The sequence below is a fragment of the Ranitomeya variabilis genome, chromosome 4 (assembly GCF_051348905.1).
Source record: "Ranitomeya variabilis isolate aRanVar5 chromosome 4, aRanVar5.hap1, whole genome shotgun sequence".
Classification (NCBI taxonomy): Eukaryota; Metazoa; Chordata; class Amphibia; order Anura; family Dendrobatidae; genus Ranitomeya; species Ranitomeya variabilis.
The window spans coordinates 500,202,986-500,218,692 of NC_135235.1; the positions used below are offsets into that span (position 1 = coordinate 500,202,986).

Consider the following 15,707-nt stretch of genomic DNA (forward strand, 5'->3'; position numbering starts at 1 on the left):
ACAAGATTTCATTGGTTGGCTCCTGGCAGCTATATTGGCTCCTGGCTGTCACCTATGTGCCTCTTGATACCTTTTTCCAAAAGAACAGGGTATTCCAATAGTTTTGGACACTGTCACAATGCGTCCTGTGTAGTTGAGTTGTGTAACAAGGCACTGGAAACTTTCATTGCTTACTGCTGACAGAGCCCGTTTGTCGCAACTTACCTCATTGCACTGGACAATTGACAAAGGGTTTTGGGGAGGATAAATTCTGAAAGAGACTGATTGTAATATATAGGTAAATTATCAACTCCCTATATAATTTAAAGACAGAATAGCCAATAAAAGAGAGACAACGACACTTTCTATTTGCTTTCTCCTTACTGAATATGTTAAACCTGAAGCTTATTTTGTACTATTACCATGCTGATACGTGATATGCTCCAAAGATGAACTAATCCTGTATGTTTCAGATTAGTTTTATGGTTCTATACGATAATGGGATGTTGCATTGTTGTTTTTGCACTATTGTTTAACATCACGTTAAGTTAGACATGATGTTGGCAGGAAAAACAAAGGCCGAAATGAGCTCATATTCACGTCAGTCAACTTTGACTTCAAGGAGTAAGTGGCGGACTAGGTTGAGCAATGTCCTCCCATTTTTTACTATTGTAAGGTTAGTGATGACTATATGATTTTATCATGTATTAGGGACTATGTACATGGCTATATTTCTACTCCATAAAGAGTCATTTTAGGCATTTAAAAAAGAAACCTATGGGGTAATACTCTGTATGAGAAAAATGAGCAGTTCATCAGCTCACCGGTGTTGAAGATATATTGATGCAGGGCGCGGTGCACGGAGGGATCAGGCTGGCTACTGAGCTGAAACCATGGAAGAAATAGTGGAAAAAAATATATATATTGTATCAAGACTAAGAGCCTGTATGGTATACTTGATAAAGACCATTTGGTCGAAACGTTGTATGATGGCGGAATAAAGTTTTTTCCAATCTTTCATCTGGACTGGATGCTGTTCCATATTTTATTTTGGAGTTACTACGTCCAATTGGGTCTGTGGACTTGGAGCGTGCATCTTTTTTTCTGATGTGCTGTCAGCTGTCTTTTTGCCTGTAAGGCTCAAAACGCGAAGGGCCGGTGTTTACCATGTTATTTTATACTTTCGGCATTTTTTCTTTGTTTTTAGCCACAGCCAAATAAATGTGGTGTTTTATATATAAAACATATTTTTTTGCAGTTCCTGGATTTGTCCCCCATGTCATACTATGTATGCCTTTGAATTTGTATAGAAGCATATAATTTTTTCTTTAATCTTTATATGGAATCTAGTAGAATGCTCCATTAAACAGATCTCTAGATTAGGAGCGGACACAGACAGAAGAGGCCCCTGAGAAAGAACAATATATGGGCCCTTTTCAGTCCAATATTTCATCATACTATACAATTGCACATGCTTTGGACGTGACAGTGGGACTCCTTACGTCTTGGGCCTACATTGCGGACCTTGCAGTTTTCACCAATTGCACTTCTGCTTCAGCACTAGAGAATCCATTCGTAATTGTATTTAATTTTTCATTGATGTGATGTGTAGATAATTTTACCAACAATTAAGCGAGCATGAATCAAGTGTGAAAAGTAGAAAGTCAGCTTAGTGGAAATCTAGTATGTAGTTTTTAGTGACTTTGGCAGCATAAAATGGAAAAATGTTCCAACAGAATACAGCACAGAACAGTTGTTTTGTTGATATTTTGAGTCCAAAAATACTTTTTTTCACAGCCAAATTTCTATGTAGTGTTTTATTTAGTACCAGCATGTCCTCCTGGAAGAGAGAAAGTATTTCTTTGTCTCTGCAAAAATTAGACATAGGCTAGACATACGGTAATATCCAACACTTTCCCACCCAAGAATGACAGCGCCATATAAGCAGACCAAATGGCCACTATACGGCTTATGAAGTGAAAGAGCCTCAAGTCAGGTTGTCCTCATCCACCCACCCTGTAAGTCCTATGAACCAACAAAGTTATCCTACTCTGTACATGCCCCTCAATGGACATGGGAGATGTTTACAGTCCTGACAGTCATGACAGGGAAGGGAAGGATAAGGGGAATAAGTCCTAATTCTTTTTGTACCCCACCTCCATGTTATAGTAATTAAAATATCTTGGGGTATTTGGAATATCTCCAAACTTATGTGTAGTCATTCATTCACCCAAAGAAATTAGGGTCCTAAAGATATTGTGCATATCATGGTAGGAACTTGATCTACTGATCATTTTTCTCAATAACATCTTGACTACTTGAGCCTTTAGTATCAAAAGGTCCCAAGAATGACACTTTGATTTCTCCGGCTTTGAGCCACTTATGGTTCCATGTGGCACTTTATGAGTTGAACAGATGCCGTTTCGCTTCTTATTGTGTCTATATGTACATTTAGAACATTATGTTGTTATAAAGGGTGTGGATCATACTTTACTCTGAGAAAGTGAGGTTGTGCGGAATAACTAGGAAATCTTGTAAATCCTATGATACTACATTAATACTCTTCATTATTCTTTATTGTATGATCAAACTCAGTGCCAACATCATGTGCAACATTTAGCGCTATATAATTAGCTCTCTTCCTGCCTTCATAATTCAGAGTTATAAGATGCTCAGACATGATTTATGAGCTTTTATATGTCATAGACTACCTGCAAGTTTAATCAATGTGGCAGCACTAAACTGTCATTATCTTCTTCTTTATGCGCTAATTATTTTACAGAATTATAAACTGTAATCTTTGGAAAACTCAGTAATGTAATAAAAATTGCCCTTCTGGCCATCAGCTCCTTTATAAAAGATACACGTGAAAGTAATTATACCTGCTCAGTCTGTTAGATAGGCTGCTAATTATAGCTTCCTCTTAATAGCTACAAGTCTTTCTTACACATGTATACTATAATATTGTCATTTTTACATTTAGGAGTATTTTTTTTTAATTTTAGCAAGTTCAGTCTGCTAATTTTTATAGTTATTTTTCACCTTATAATTTGTCATCTTCCTATATTAAATCTGATGTAAAAATACACCTTAGGCGTTGGTTGGCCAATAAGACACTAAAGGCCTTCATACATATTAGCCTAAAGTTGGCCAAACCCGCCACTATCAACATCATTGGCCAAAAGTATAATATGTATGTTGGCCTCCTGACTCATCTAATGTGTGAGAGTCAGGAGACCCATGTACATATTGGACTATTAGCCAATACTAATGATATTGTCGGTTGTGGTAGACTTTAGGATAATGTGTATGGAGGCCTTTAGTGTATTATTGGACAATCAATGAAAAAGGACAAACATGACAATATCAGCATTCTAGGCTGACTGTCTCATGTATATGTGGGCCTCTTGACTCTCATTTATTGTGTGAAAATCAGGTTGTCCACTTTCATATTAGACTGTTGGACAATCCCTCCAATATTAACCGGTTTGGCCGAATTTAGGCTAATGTGTATGGAGGCCTTTAGTGTCATATTGGCCTACCGGTGTCTGATCCTAACTAGGCAGAAAAAGGTCAAACATGACAATATCAGCACTATTGGACAATAGTCTAATATGTATGTTAGCCTCCTTACTCATCTATCATGTGAAAGTCAAGAGGCTTGCATACTTATTTGACAGTCTGAGGATTCTGACGATAGTAACAGTTTTGACTAATGTGTATGGAGGCATTTGGTGTCTTATTGACCAACCAATGCCTAATCCTCATTTGGCAGAAAAAGGATTCACTAAAAACCTTGTTCAAATGTTCAAATGATCATAACTAATAATTTTGTATTATAATGGTTTGGTCATTCCAATCATGGATTGACTAAATTTGTTACACCATTGTGAAGAGAACCTAATTCTACCTGAACAGTATAACTGTAAACTCCCACAGTGCTGCCAATTTTATGTTAAGGCCGGCGTCACACTACCATCGAATACGGACGCATAGCACTCGGACCAGAGTTAATCTTTGGGGCGGCTCACATCACCGTATTTTTTCTCAGGCGTATTCGACATGCGTGTAAAATTGCAGCATGCTGCGACTGTACGCGTATATCGTCCGAGACTCGCCAATGCAAACCTAGGGGTGTGAGAAAACCTCGGATGCCACACGGACCATCCGTGTAGCATGCGACAAATACACATTTTCCTCATTTCAGCCCATTGAGTAGTTTAATTCAATGGGGAAATTCAATGAGAAATGTAAAGCCATACACATGTCATACGGATACATGGGTGTGAGAAAATCACATCATCGCATTGCAAACACATTACACATGGATGACCATACGGAGAACACTTGTGCGACTCTCGGCAGGGAGACTTGGACTGATTTTTCATACGTTTGGTGTGACTCCAACCTAAAAGGGCAACTCTGCACTAGGTAGGGCTTCACTTCTCTATGTATGTATCTGTGCCTCTAATTACTCTACGTATATATAATGTAGTCATGTTTGGGTTAAGGATCTGATGAACCAGGCGATACTCATTATGAGTCGTGGCTGTCCTAGTTTTGGATCCACTGTAAAAGATTGATTTCTCAAAATAGCATTATCCACACAGGATCTTATTCAATACATTCTTATATATTCCTTCTAAAGTTTTAATAAAGCAGTGGCAAACTCACCAACATGAAAATAGTCAAATCAATATATTTATGCTTCACATTAGAAACACCCCCAAATTCCTATTCTTGGGTGAGGTTTACATAAGCCCCACCTCTTGAGGTCCAGTACGCGGGATTATGCTGCCAAAATTAAGACAGTTGGCAGATAGGAGGACGCATCTTGCATCCAAGATGAGGTCAGTGTATTGTATTTCTCTTAGTACTTCAGGAATGAGAAGTATGCTGTATAGATTTATTGTGCTGGGTTAGAGGTTAAAAGGTTAATCAGAGCAAGAAGATCCACTGGTGGGCTCTTATTAAAGATTAGCATTTTATTAGCAGGTAATAAAATGTCGAAAGGTTCTGCCAATAATTTTCATAGTAAGTACACCAGCCTCATTGGGCCTAAATATCTATGTAAAAATTAGATCCGCTTTACGTATAATATTTCTGACAAGTTTGACATATTTTATGTCACATAAAAACATTTATACATAAACACCACTATCCTATATTTTGTCGTTTTTCCAGTACATGTTATTTTCTCTGTAGAATCAGACTTTCTAGAATAAATTATGTTCACATAACAAGGTGGAAAAAGCTGTATGTTAAAAATAGTGAAGCCTGCCTGGCTTCACAGACAATTAAGCATGCTAATGATGGAGACAGATGTCTCTGGGCTTGGGCTCACTGAGTGAGGTAGAGTGCTTGCAAATTGCAAAATGTGCAGCTCTTGGTGTTAAAGGGACGTCTGCAAGTTGTTTATATCATTAACAAGGACAAATTATCTGTGGGAAATATCATCCTGATGAAAAATGTAGTGGGAAGCATAAAGATATGTAAATTGGAACATGCAGGGTTCCCATCACAGAGTCACATAATTGATTATATAGTTGTTAAGTCATCGCAGGGAGTTTAGAGAGTTTACAAGTGAAGGTATACTTCTAGAACATTTAAGAGACAACTAAAAATAATATGAATAGTTCTTAATTCTCATGTTTTTGTCTTTTAGATTTCCATATGTATGTATAATACATTATTTTATTACAAGTCCTGTAAAGCACCACCCCAGCGGTTTTCTATTTTAGCGCTGGAGTGGTACAAGTCTAAGTTCCCTGACGCTAGTATTATACTTATCAGCTGCCATTTTCAACTGTTTCCGGCGCCGCTCCGGTCCTGTGCCGCCATCTTGTGACCGCAACTTTTGACTGACCAGAAGTCAGAAATAACCATCATAAGTTCTCAATGTAAGTCTATGGCAAACTGCAAAAGTCAACTGGATCTGCGCTGATAAAAGATGAAGATGGCGGCTGGTAAGTATGAGACTAGGTGCAGGGAACTTAGATTAATGGCACCACTCCAGCAATGCAGTAAAAAAAAGTTGGGGTGGTGCTTTAGGCTTCAAATGTTGTTGAGGAGCCCATCATAGATACATGACAATGATTTGTTTTTCTTTTTCTGTTCCCTTTCATACAGACCAGAAAGCTGACTAAAGCAGAGCGCCAGAGGTTTAGTGAAGAAGTAGAGATGCTGAAAGGACTACAACATCCAAACATTGTCCGCTTTTATGACTCTTGGAAGTCCATCGTGAAAGGGCAGATATGCATAGTCCTGGTTACCGAGCTCATGACTTCTGGGACGCTGAAGACGTAAGGATATCATTATTTTTTACACTTACATTGATTCTGATAAGTATACGTATTTTTACAGCTTTGGGTTTTACCTTTTCAGTTTATATAAAGTGAAAACTGCATTCTCTATAGTGTTTTCTGTCATTTTCAGTCGATGACCTAGCCTTCAGTGTATGATTGGGAAGGGGGTGGTCTAACCTTGGGACTCCGGCCAATAGGTAGGACAAATGATCAGCAGCCAACCGGAACTCCGTGGCACCTGCAAAACCTGGCACAGATATGTCCATACAAGGGTGAATGTGTTCGGTACTGCAACGGAGCCTTATTTTTCCTCCATAATCACGCCTTGATAGCCTACCCTAAGAATGCTGCAAATAATTATTTGTAATATTAATAAGTCGTTTCTAGAAAAGCCCCAAATTCTGTCCATTGTAAATATAGAATAATCCAACTTATGTGTAATATTACATTTACAATAGGGTATTAGCAGAGTAGTCCAATGAGAATATGAAGCCTCCTGACCCTACACATAATTTGTGTTTTCCATAACTGATTTTCTTGCTCAGAGAATTTTCTTCTTATCTTCTTTTCTAAATGAGCTTGATTCTTCCTAAAATTGTCTTACTGTTGATACTTTAGCTACTTGAAGAGATTCAAGGAGATGAAACTGAAGGTTTTACAAAGATGGAGCCGTCAAATCCTGAAAGGCCTGCACTTCCTCCACACCCGATCTCCTCCCATCATTCACCGTGACCTTAAATGTGACAACATCTTCATCACGGGGCCCACAGGCTTTGTAAAAATTGGTGACCTGGGACTTGCCACGTTAAAGAGTGCTTCTTTTGCGAAGAGCGTTATAGGTAAAATATTAAGAGCTAAGGTTTTCAGATTCAGAAGACGGCAGAAGAGGAGTTAGATCACCTGTTAACTAAATGAATTACAATAGAGCTGTATTTGTAGGCGGACTCGGATTATACTGCCCATCGTGGTAAACATTCATTGTCTAGACAAGTACATTAATAATCTCAAATTATATCATTATATCATTATTACTGGCAAAAACCTACATTTCCAGATTGCCAGTCTGGGCTTGAATGTGCCTTGTGAGCAAGTTAACAGTAATTTGAAATAATTAAAAATTAATATTTGCTCTTAAAAGTTTTTCTTAAAACATGAATTGAATGTGTTTAATATCCGCAGGCACGCCAGAATTTATGGCCCCAGAGATGTATGAAGAGAAGTATGATGAAGCAGTTGATGTCTATGCCTTTGGCATGTGCATGCTGGAGATGGCCACCTCTGAATATCCCTATTCTGAATGCCAGAATGCTGCTCAAATATACCGCAAGGTGACCTCAGTGAGTATCCATGACCAGATATATTCACATATAGGTGCTCGTAAATGTTGTAATCCTTGAGAAATATTTGGGAGCAAAATTGCAGTTCAAACAATAGTATTAAGTATGTTTCAGAATATGTTATTGTATAAAATTATCCATATAATTATCACATATAGCACATATCAAAATATTAAACCAAATCATCCACATCCACTAAACCTATGTGCAGTTTAGGGTAGGGGAACTACACACATTGTATTTGGTTACATATATAAGTATGTATGTATAGATAACATTTATACAGTCAGACTGGTCATATTCAGCTAGTTCACATTCCAGAAATCCTTAGCAGATGCCGACCGTGCTGACTCTTTGCCCCATCAGCTGTTTGAAAAGGAGGACCATTGGCTATCCATAGTATCCTATGTTTAGTCGGTGCATCCCGCCGTCCCCCGTAGTTTTGTTGAAAATAACTTTGGCTTTAGTTAATGGTGAGAGACCTGGGTATTGAACCACCTTCTATTGGTGGTTGTGGTCTCCTGGAGATATTCCCTATTAAATTTTGCTTACCGAAAGTATTTTCAATTGTCCCTTCAGGTATTGCAGAAGAATTTTAGATATTTGATATGTTTATAGAAATACATATGACAGGTGTCAGTAATATTAATCCTCAGGCCTCGCACGCAGAGAAGGAGCACACGGAATCCCTCCCGTACAGAGCCTTAGGCCCATAAAAAACCTCCTTATATAAAATTTGAGCCATGCAGAGAACCAGCAAAGCTCCATGGTCTTCTATTATTGCGATATTCCAACATTGTACAAAGCCACAATACAAAAATGTCCACTTGCCGCTCCAGTTAGGTGCGCAGATTTTCATTTTCCATGGTTTCTACGTTTTACAGTAGTGGCAGGTGGAAATTCTGCTGCGTATTACAGTACCAACACTGATCCATCCTCGGGCACATTGGGTGCGAAATTTAGAATGAAAAAAATCCAACATAAAAATTTCTATAATCGACCATTAATCAAGGTTAGGAATTTTTTGCTGGTATTGATGTTGTTCTAGTGACTGGAGCTGTGTAATATATATACTCTGTCTGCGGACTATCTGCGTAATTTGCATGCGTAGCCTGCGGCAGGCAAGAGCGAGGATATATGGGCAATGTAAATACATACCGTTAGTACTATAGATAGTGCTTTCTTAGGATGAAGGATGTTTTATTTCCCTGTGTATAGGACGAGAAATGTTCTCTAAGTTTGGTGGCGAGTGGCTATGGTTATTGCATCACACAGATGGAAGGTTTCACCGTATGAGTCTAATGAAACTGTTAGTGGAAAATGTAATTAAGACTCGATAAGAATTTTAGATAAGGGGAGAAAGAAAGGTTTGTTCCCTCCATGGTGTACAGTGTTCTAGGGTAGGAGAATGGCTGCTTCATACAAAGTAAGAGCTAACTAGTCCGATGCTCGCTGGCTGTGTCACAGGAAAAAAGTCAAATAAGTCAGGGTAGATTTACAGAGATAATAAACCCCAAAAGACAAATATAGCAACAAAGTCACACTTCAAATAATTCCATCAATGAGACATGGGTTAACCGCTTAAACTAAGCCTTAAAGGAACACTAAACACTGAAAATCTCCCAACAATTCCTCCAATTATCTTCTCCTTCATATCCTATTTTTATCCTAATTTAAAATTAAAATTAAAACTGAAAAATATATAAAGAAATCCTCTATTTTTGACTCAAGAGCTCAGTCATGCCCCCATTCCTTCTCCTCACTGTCATGTATGTCGCTATAAGACAACTGCCTGCAGCAGGAACCTCTCCCTTCTGCCATATCTGTAGTAAAACAAAATATCAATTCAGTCTGCCTTCATCCAAAGATAGGAGTGATCTACTGAGAGATTAACACCAGTGTTCTCTGCAGAATTTCCACAAGACTAATTGTTTCAGGACAATGCAAAAAATTCTGGAGGCCACCAAATCGTTAGGGCAACTATATTTCCTGATTCATTTAAAAGGTTTTCCCACTTTTTGAAAAGTGGATCTCAACCAATCAACTAACTCTCCTTCTGTCCAATACCAGCTCCTCTTCTGTATAGTTAACTATAGAACATTTAGTCATTATTTATTTCTAAGCCTTTGACTTTTGATGCTGGCTTCTGGTTTTGCAAATACCTTAGGCATCAAGCAAAACAAACTGGTGGGTTCTTGTGGCTATTTGTTGTTTAACAGCCTTCAGCTCGATCTTGGCAAATGGCAACTTGATGGATGAGTGCTCTGTAGGAAGATCAATCTTATGAAAGCCTAGATAGGTCCAATAATGAAGGATGAAATCTAGCTCTATGAACAGATTTTTCTTTATTCAAAGTTCATAGAGCATGATTTCCTCCTTCATTACTCAGTTATCTAGGCCGTACCAGAACCAGTGTCCAAGCCCAGAACGGATTGGGTTAAGCTTGAATCCATGTCATTTATTACTAGATAGGTCCACCAGGGTCTTCTCCTCCATTATTTTGATTTTATCAAGCCATTGAGTTGCTGGTGTTCCTCTTCACCTTGTTTTTTTTCTTTTTTTAACCAATTAATCCATATAGAGGCATGAATGGGGCTGCCAGAAACAGCCAAATCACCATTTCTATTCCTAACACTCTCACTTAAGTCCACAGAGAAAGACCAGGCATGCTCGGGCTGCTCTACAGATATAACTGGTGTAAGATTGTAGTAGCATCGTATGCAGTGAAGAGGCAGTGACCCACAAAGTCTCAACACAAAAGTCTCTTTAATGTGTTTCCTCACAGCATTAAAGTCCAATTCACACAAATGCATATAACTTCAGTGTATATTATCAGTTTACACCAGTTCATAGCAAAACATATCATATGGCTTTAGATTGCGGTCCCTAAACAGGCCAGATTTCGCTTGTCCAGTTTCCCTGGGCGACCGCACGCCATATTACAGTCTCTATACACACAGCCTCATATGTTGCAGACACTACACACACCAGCCTTCCTCTGACTAGTTCTTGTAGGTGTACTGCATAGCTGTATCACAGTCTCTTTACTCACACAGTCGTACACAGTCCAGGATATCCTCTAGATAGCAGCCGGGCACCATATCTACCTGTTTGCAATCGTTACATATGCTAGTCCTCTTTTGGGCACAGGACATCCACCTCCGGGCACAGGACTGGCCACATCCTACTCCTTCGGGCACAGGACATCCACCTCCAGGAACAGGACTGTCCACATCTGAGACCAGTACCATGGATGACTTGCATCGCTGTATACTCTGCGGGTGCCAGGCTGTTCAGCTGCCTTGGGTGCTGGCTCCACCGGCCTGTGCCTCCATGCACTTAGCCAGCGCTCTGCAGGCCTCTGCTCTGCACAGCAGCACACACCAGACTGACACTGACGTGCACCTCGCACACCTGACACACCCATACCCCTTACTGCAGGGCTTTTAACACACGCAAACCTGTGGCCTTCAGCCACATGGAAAACCCGGATCGGAAATCCGTTACTCCCATGTACACCTATGGACTTCATCCGTCTGAATGCACAAGCTGGGTAGAAGACACAGCGACCCCTCTTTGTGACATGAGTCACTGCCTCACACTGGGAACTACGGCTATTTTTCCTACCATTATTTTACATTAGGGGTACGGTAGAGGTTTACATAAGGGGTTTTTGTTTTACAGAAGGGATCCCATTATTTTCATCGCTCTTCTGATTTACAGGTTATGAAAGAAAAAAGGCGATGCTGTAAGGCAACCCAATTAAAGACATTTTCAAAGGCAAGATGGTTAATAAGTAGTGAATGATGGATAATTTTACTTACATTAAGCAGAATAATTTCCAGAAATATTTCACCCTTTACTGACCCCTGTAATCTTGTAATTTGTGGCCCTCCATATCCACCAGGTCTCCAGTTCCATCTTGTTATTGATTTATGTTTAGTCCATCAGATGTCTTTTGTACAATCAAGGCACATAAGTTTGATTAGTGGAGCAGAGCGAAGCCAGTTTTCATGGAGAATTCATCCCAAGCCAGATGCAGCAATGGCTATTATCTGATTACACACTGCCTGATTTTATTAACCTTGCATTAATGAATGTATGAGACCATGCTGGTATCTGATTATACAATATGCAGAGCAGATAACAATTATCTCTCAAGCACAGATCCTTGTTGCTTGGCATTTTAGAAAAATGTGAAATCTAGCTCCATTTTAGTTTATCTTATCCTTAACATTAATAAAGGGATTGTCCACTTCTGGACAACTCTTTACTAATGGGACCAAGGAGGTGAAGTAAAAGAAAGAAGCGGACTACCGCTGTTATTCTGTACTCAGCACTGTAACCCTCAATTGTCTTAAGGACAGGCCATTCATTTTAAAACCTTTGATAACAGCTGTAAAATTAATACATATTTTACAGCTTATGAAGTAGAGCTGTGAATGGGTTATAGTGTCCATTTGTAAGTCTCTAGATCAACCTGCAGTCTACACTTACTAAAATCATAGATTCTCTCATCCAAGAGAATTAGGACAACTATACAATTGACACTCTCATCAAACTCTTTTCAGAGTTTGATCACAATGTGATCACAGTGTGATCCAATTCACGTTGATGAGATGATGGAGAAAAAACTGTCTCCATCTTCTCCATTCTGTGAGGCCTGGAACTCGGACTGCACTCAGATGTCATCCAAGTTCGGTCCAAAGGTTTCAACACATTCATGGACGTGCTTGTCCGACTGTGATCCAAATATCGGATCAAACTCAAGCCTGCAGCAATTTTTTTTTTGGACCTTGGTCAAAACATCAGATCGCACCTGCCCTTTGCGTGATTTTCTCACTGGTCCTGATGAGGGGTGTGGTGGAGTCAGATGCTCCTGATTCATGAAGAGGTGTGCGGCATACGCTCCTGTACACCACTCCAAAAATTCTGTTCTAGTCTATAGAGGTTTCTGGCGTAAGGAGCACCGTAGCTCATCATGAATTCGATGAGCTGTGGAATCGCGCCCCAGTTCCACCCATTTTGGTTGAGCTAGGAGAAAGTGGCGTGAAAACTCCAAAAGTTGCAAAAATCTTGCGCAACTCAAAGTTGCACCAATATTCTGTGACTTTTCAAAGCAAATTAGTAGTGAAATTGCTTTGAATTGGAGCCACTGTACCTTGCCTGCTTGCCTTGCTGGCATGTAGACAGTGTTAGGCATAGATGGAGTATTACTCCAGGCCGTTGTCTTTTTTTCTCAAATATTGGAGACAAGAGTATGTAGGCCACGTATGCCATGTTCATACCAAGCAAGAGGAATGTCAGCTAATTAGAAAAAGCATACCCAGACAAACCGAATTCGCTGTCCATCCCCAACTCTGGTATAATTCAATGGAGAGAGGATAGAGACTGTGGTCAAGTTCAATAATATACATTATATTATTAATATGGGAGGATATATGTGCCGAAAACAGTGTCTTTTCCTTATTTGTGAGTCGATCTTCTGTCTCGTTACCTATTCAGTCATTATTCTGTTTCACAGACAACACTACAATATATTCTAGATTTTTTTTTTCTTAAAGGAGTCATTTGTTCTTCATCTCAATTTCTAACCTGGCATTGAAAGGGTTTTTCTGGCAAACACCAAGTTTTTATACTCTGAGTCCGTTCCAAAACAAACTAACCCTGGAGCACGGCTGTAATTACTTATTAATGGGATGGAAACTTCAAGCCTATATATTTTGATGCAATCAGCTTAATAGCCTGCAGTTCGGAGAAAATGCGGATGCGTGTGTGTCTGCTTGGTACTGCTCCGAGAGCAGTAAGGACCGGTCTAATGCTGATTGCTGCTGAAACTGGCACAGACACAGAAAGTGCTCTGTAGTGCCGTCTCATGTTGCTGGTAAGCCCTAAATCTGCCATTCCGAAGAATATGGGAGTAGAATAATGGGCAGCACATTTGTCTTTTGCCGTAACAAGAAGTAATTTAGACCCAAGGGAAAAATGAAAAACATTGGGAGAGTTCTAAGTAGTCTTTAGATAATCTTTTAATCTTCTACTGGCAGAGATTTAATCAGTAATTAGGACACAAAAGAAGAAATTATGGCAACTTTATTTGATGCATTCATTAGCCGTGACATTGTGCTTTAAATCACTTAACGGGAATGGGTCTTTTTTTCTTATGTTTTGTAGCTTTGTATTAAAATATAATGGATTTTTTAGAACAACCATACAGTATATGTGATAAATGGAAGGTGTCCCATGGATTGTTCCGATAATATAAATAAAAGCCATATAGAGGTATATCAATAAAACACCGCCACCTAGTGGCCATATCAGAACAACTCTAAAATGATATATATACCTATATACAATATTGTCATTTTAATATATTAGCAAAGCCACAAAAAGAGGAATAAAAATTCCACCAAAAATTCAAGAATTAACACAGCAGAAAAAGACAACAGTTTTTACTTGCCCAGGTCTCTTTCTAATATAAAGTCATTAAATACGTAAGACGTATATTGTGAAAATACAAAACAGCTTTATTAGAATCAAGAATTGGAGACCACCCTTGATGATCTCTTGAATGCTAGAGGCACGCACCACTGAGAACCTCCTAAATGAAAGTGGTGCCCACCCCTGAGGAGCTCCTGAACCACACTCTTTCAGGAGGTCCTGTTTCAGATACACTACCATCTGTATTACCTTTGATTGGGTCACTCTTACATCTATCTACAGTAATCAATATTTTCACAAATACCACTGGGTAATTATAGTTGTGATCTTATCTGTATTACTATTTTTTTGTGGGTTTCATCCCAGAATGTGGCTAGATGGTCATTGTTGTTATTCATACAAAACAGGCCTCCTTTTTCTATATTCCATTAAGACTGTTTTTATGATATGTCATTATTTATTCAGTATGTGCCCCTGTCTCTCTTTATTTCCGCTGCACACCAATTGTTGATTCTAATAAAGTTTTGTATTTTCGCCCTATATGGTTTACGTATTTAATGATCTTATATCAAGTCTCGCATGAGACTCACCCATTCAAGTCTATGGATGAGTTAAAAAAAAAAGATCCCACGAGGAACATTGAGTAACATCCCATTGAGGAACATCCAATTTTTTACCGATTAATTTCTATCATAAACCTGGAAAACTGTATTTGATCATGTACATTTTTCAGTGTAGATGTATAAAAACAGATCTCACGGATGTAAAAAAAAACGGACACACGGTTGAAAGTCAGTTGAAAATCGTCTGAGTTTTCTTGATGAAACTCGGATGATTTTTCATACCGGCCTTATTCTTTAATTTCTCAAAATTTTCAGAATGGAGAAACTATTGGTCACATAGCCTAACCTAATCTGTACATGGTACAAACACACTGCTAAGTATATGATCGTTGTGATTTTTTTCATGTCTGAGCATTGTAGTTCTACCGGTCTGTTCTACCGGAGTGAGGATGAAGTTCCCATTTTTCACACTAATTTTCTGTCTGCCATTCTGAGCGGAAGAAGAGACGGAAAGTATTATCTGACAGTGAGTGGAGGTTGGGTGTTTTCCTCCTTCCTTGTGAGCGGCTGATAAATGGCATGGAAGGCTTTTGGAGCTGTGGGAAGAAGCTCCGAGCAGCGGCAGGGGAATCATATTTGGAATGCCGTGTTTACAGGAAAAGGTCCGACCAGGTTTGGAAAGTTCAGGACAGGAAAGCAGGTTTGGATGATAAACATTTATAAATAGACCATAAATGAAAAGCGGGAGAGAGCTCGGCACAGAGACGACCTTCTCTGCTTTATCAGATTTTAATTAGTCCCTAGCCATCCGCGCACCTGGAGACCGGGCTTTAAAGCTGCAGCTGTGGACGGTTGCAGGTTTGGCAATATCCAACCACATATATTTCAAGATTTTTGCAGAACGTACAGAAATGAAAGCAATTGATCATGTATTAGCAAAAAGCGGAAAGAAAGTTGGAAATAAATCAAATTTTGGGGAAACAAAGAACTCTTTACAAAAAAGGGCATATGTTGTCTATCTGACCAAACGTTGGGATTCAGCAACATAAGTCAAGTATGGTTCTACACAGGGGTGGACATAC

The 15,707-nt window shown here is 39.1% G+C and overlaps 1 protein-coding gene across 2 annotated transcripts in view; it reads left to right on the plus strand.

Moving 5' to 3' along the window:
• The window catches only part of WNK4 (WNK lysine deficient protein kinase 4), a 177,570-nt gene that overhangs the window by 110,228 nt on the left and 51,635 nt on the right, over positions 1–15,707 (plus strand). For both annotated transcript variants that reach the window (XM_077252009.1, XM_077252010.1), the window contains exons 2-4: positions 6,109–6,281; positions 6,903–7,123; positions 7,464–7,621. In XM_077252009.1, coding sequence (XP_077108124.1) covers positions 6,109–6,281; positions 6,903–7,123; positions 7,464–7,621 — 552 coding nt within the window. The remainder of the gene's footprint in view (positions 1–6,108; positions 6,282–6,902; positions 7,124–7,463; positions 7,622–15,707) is intronic.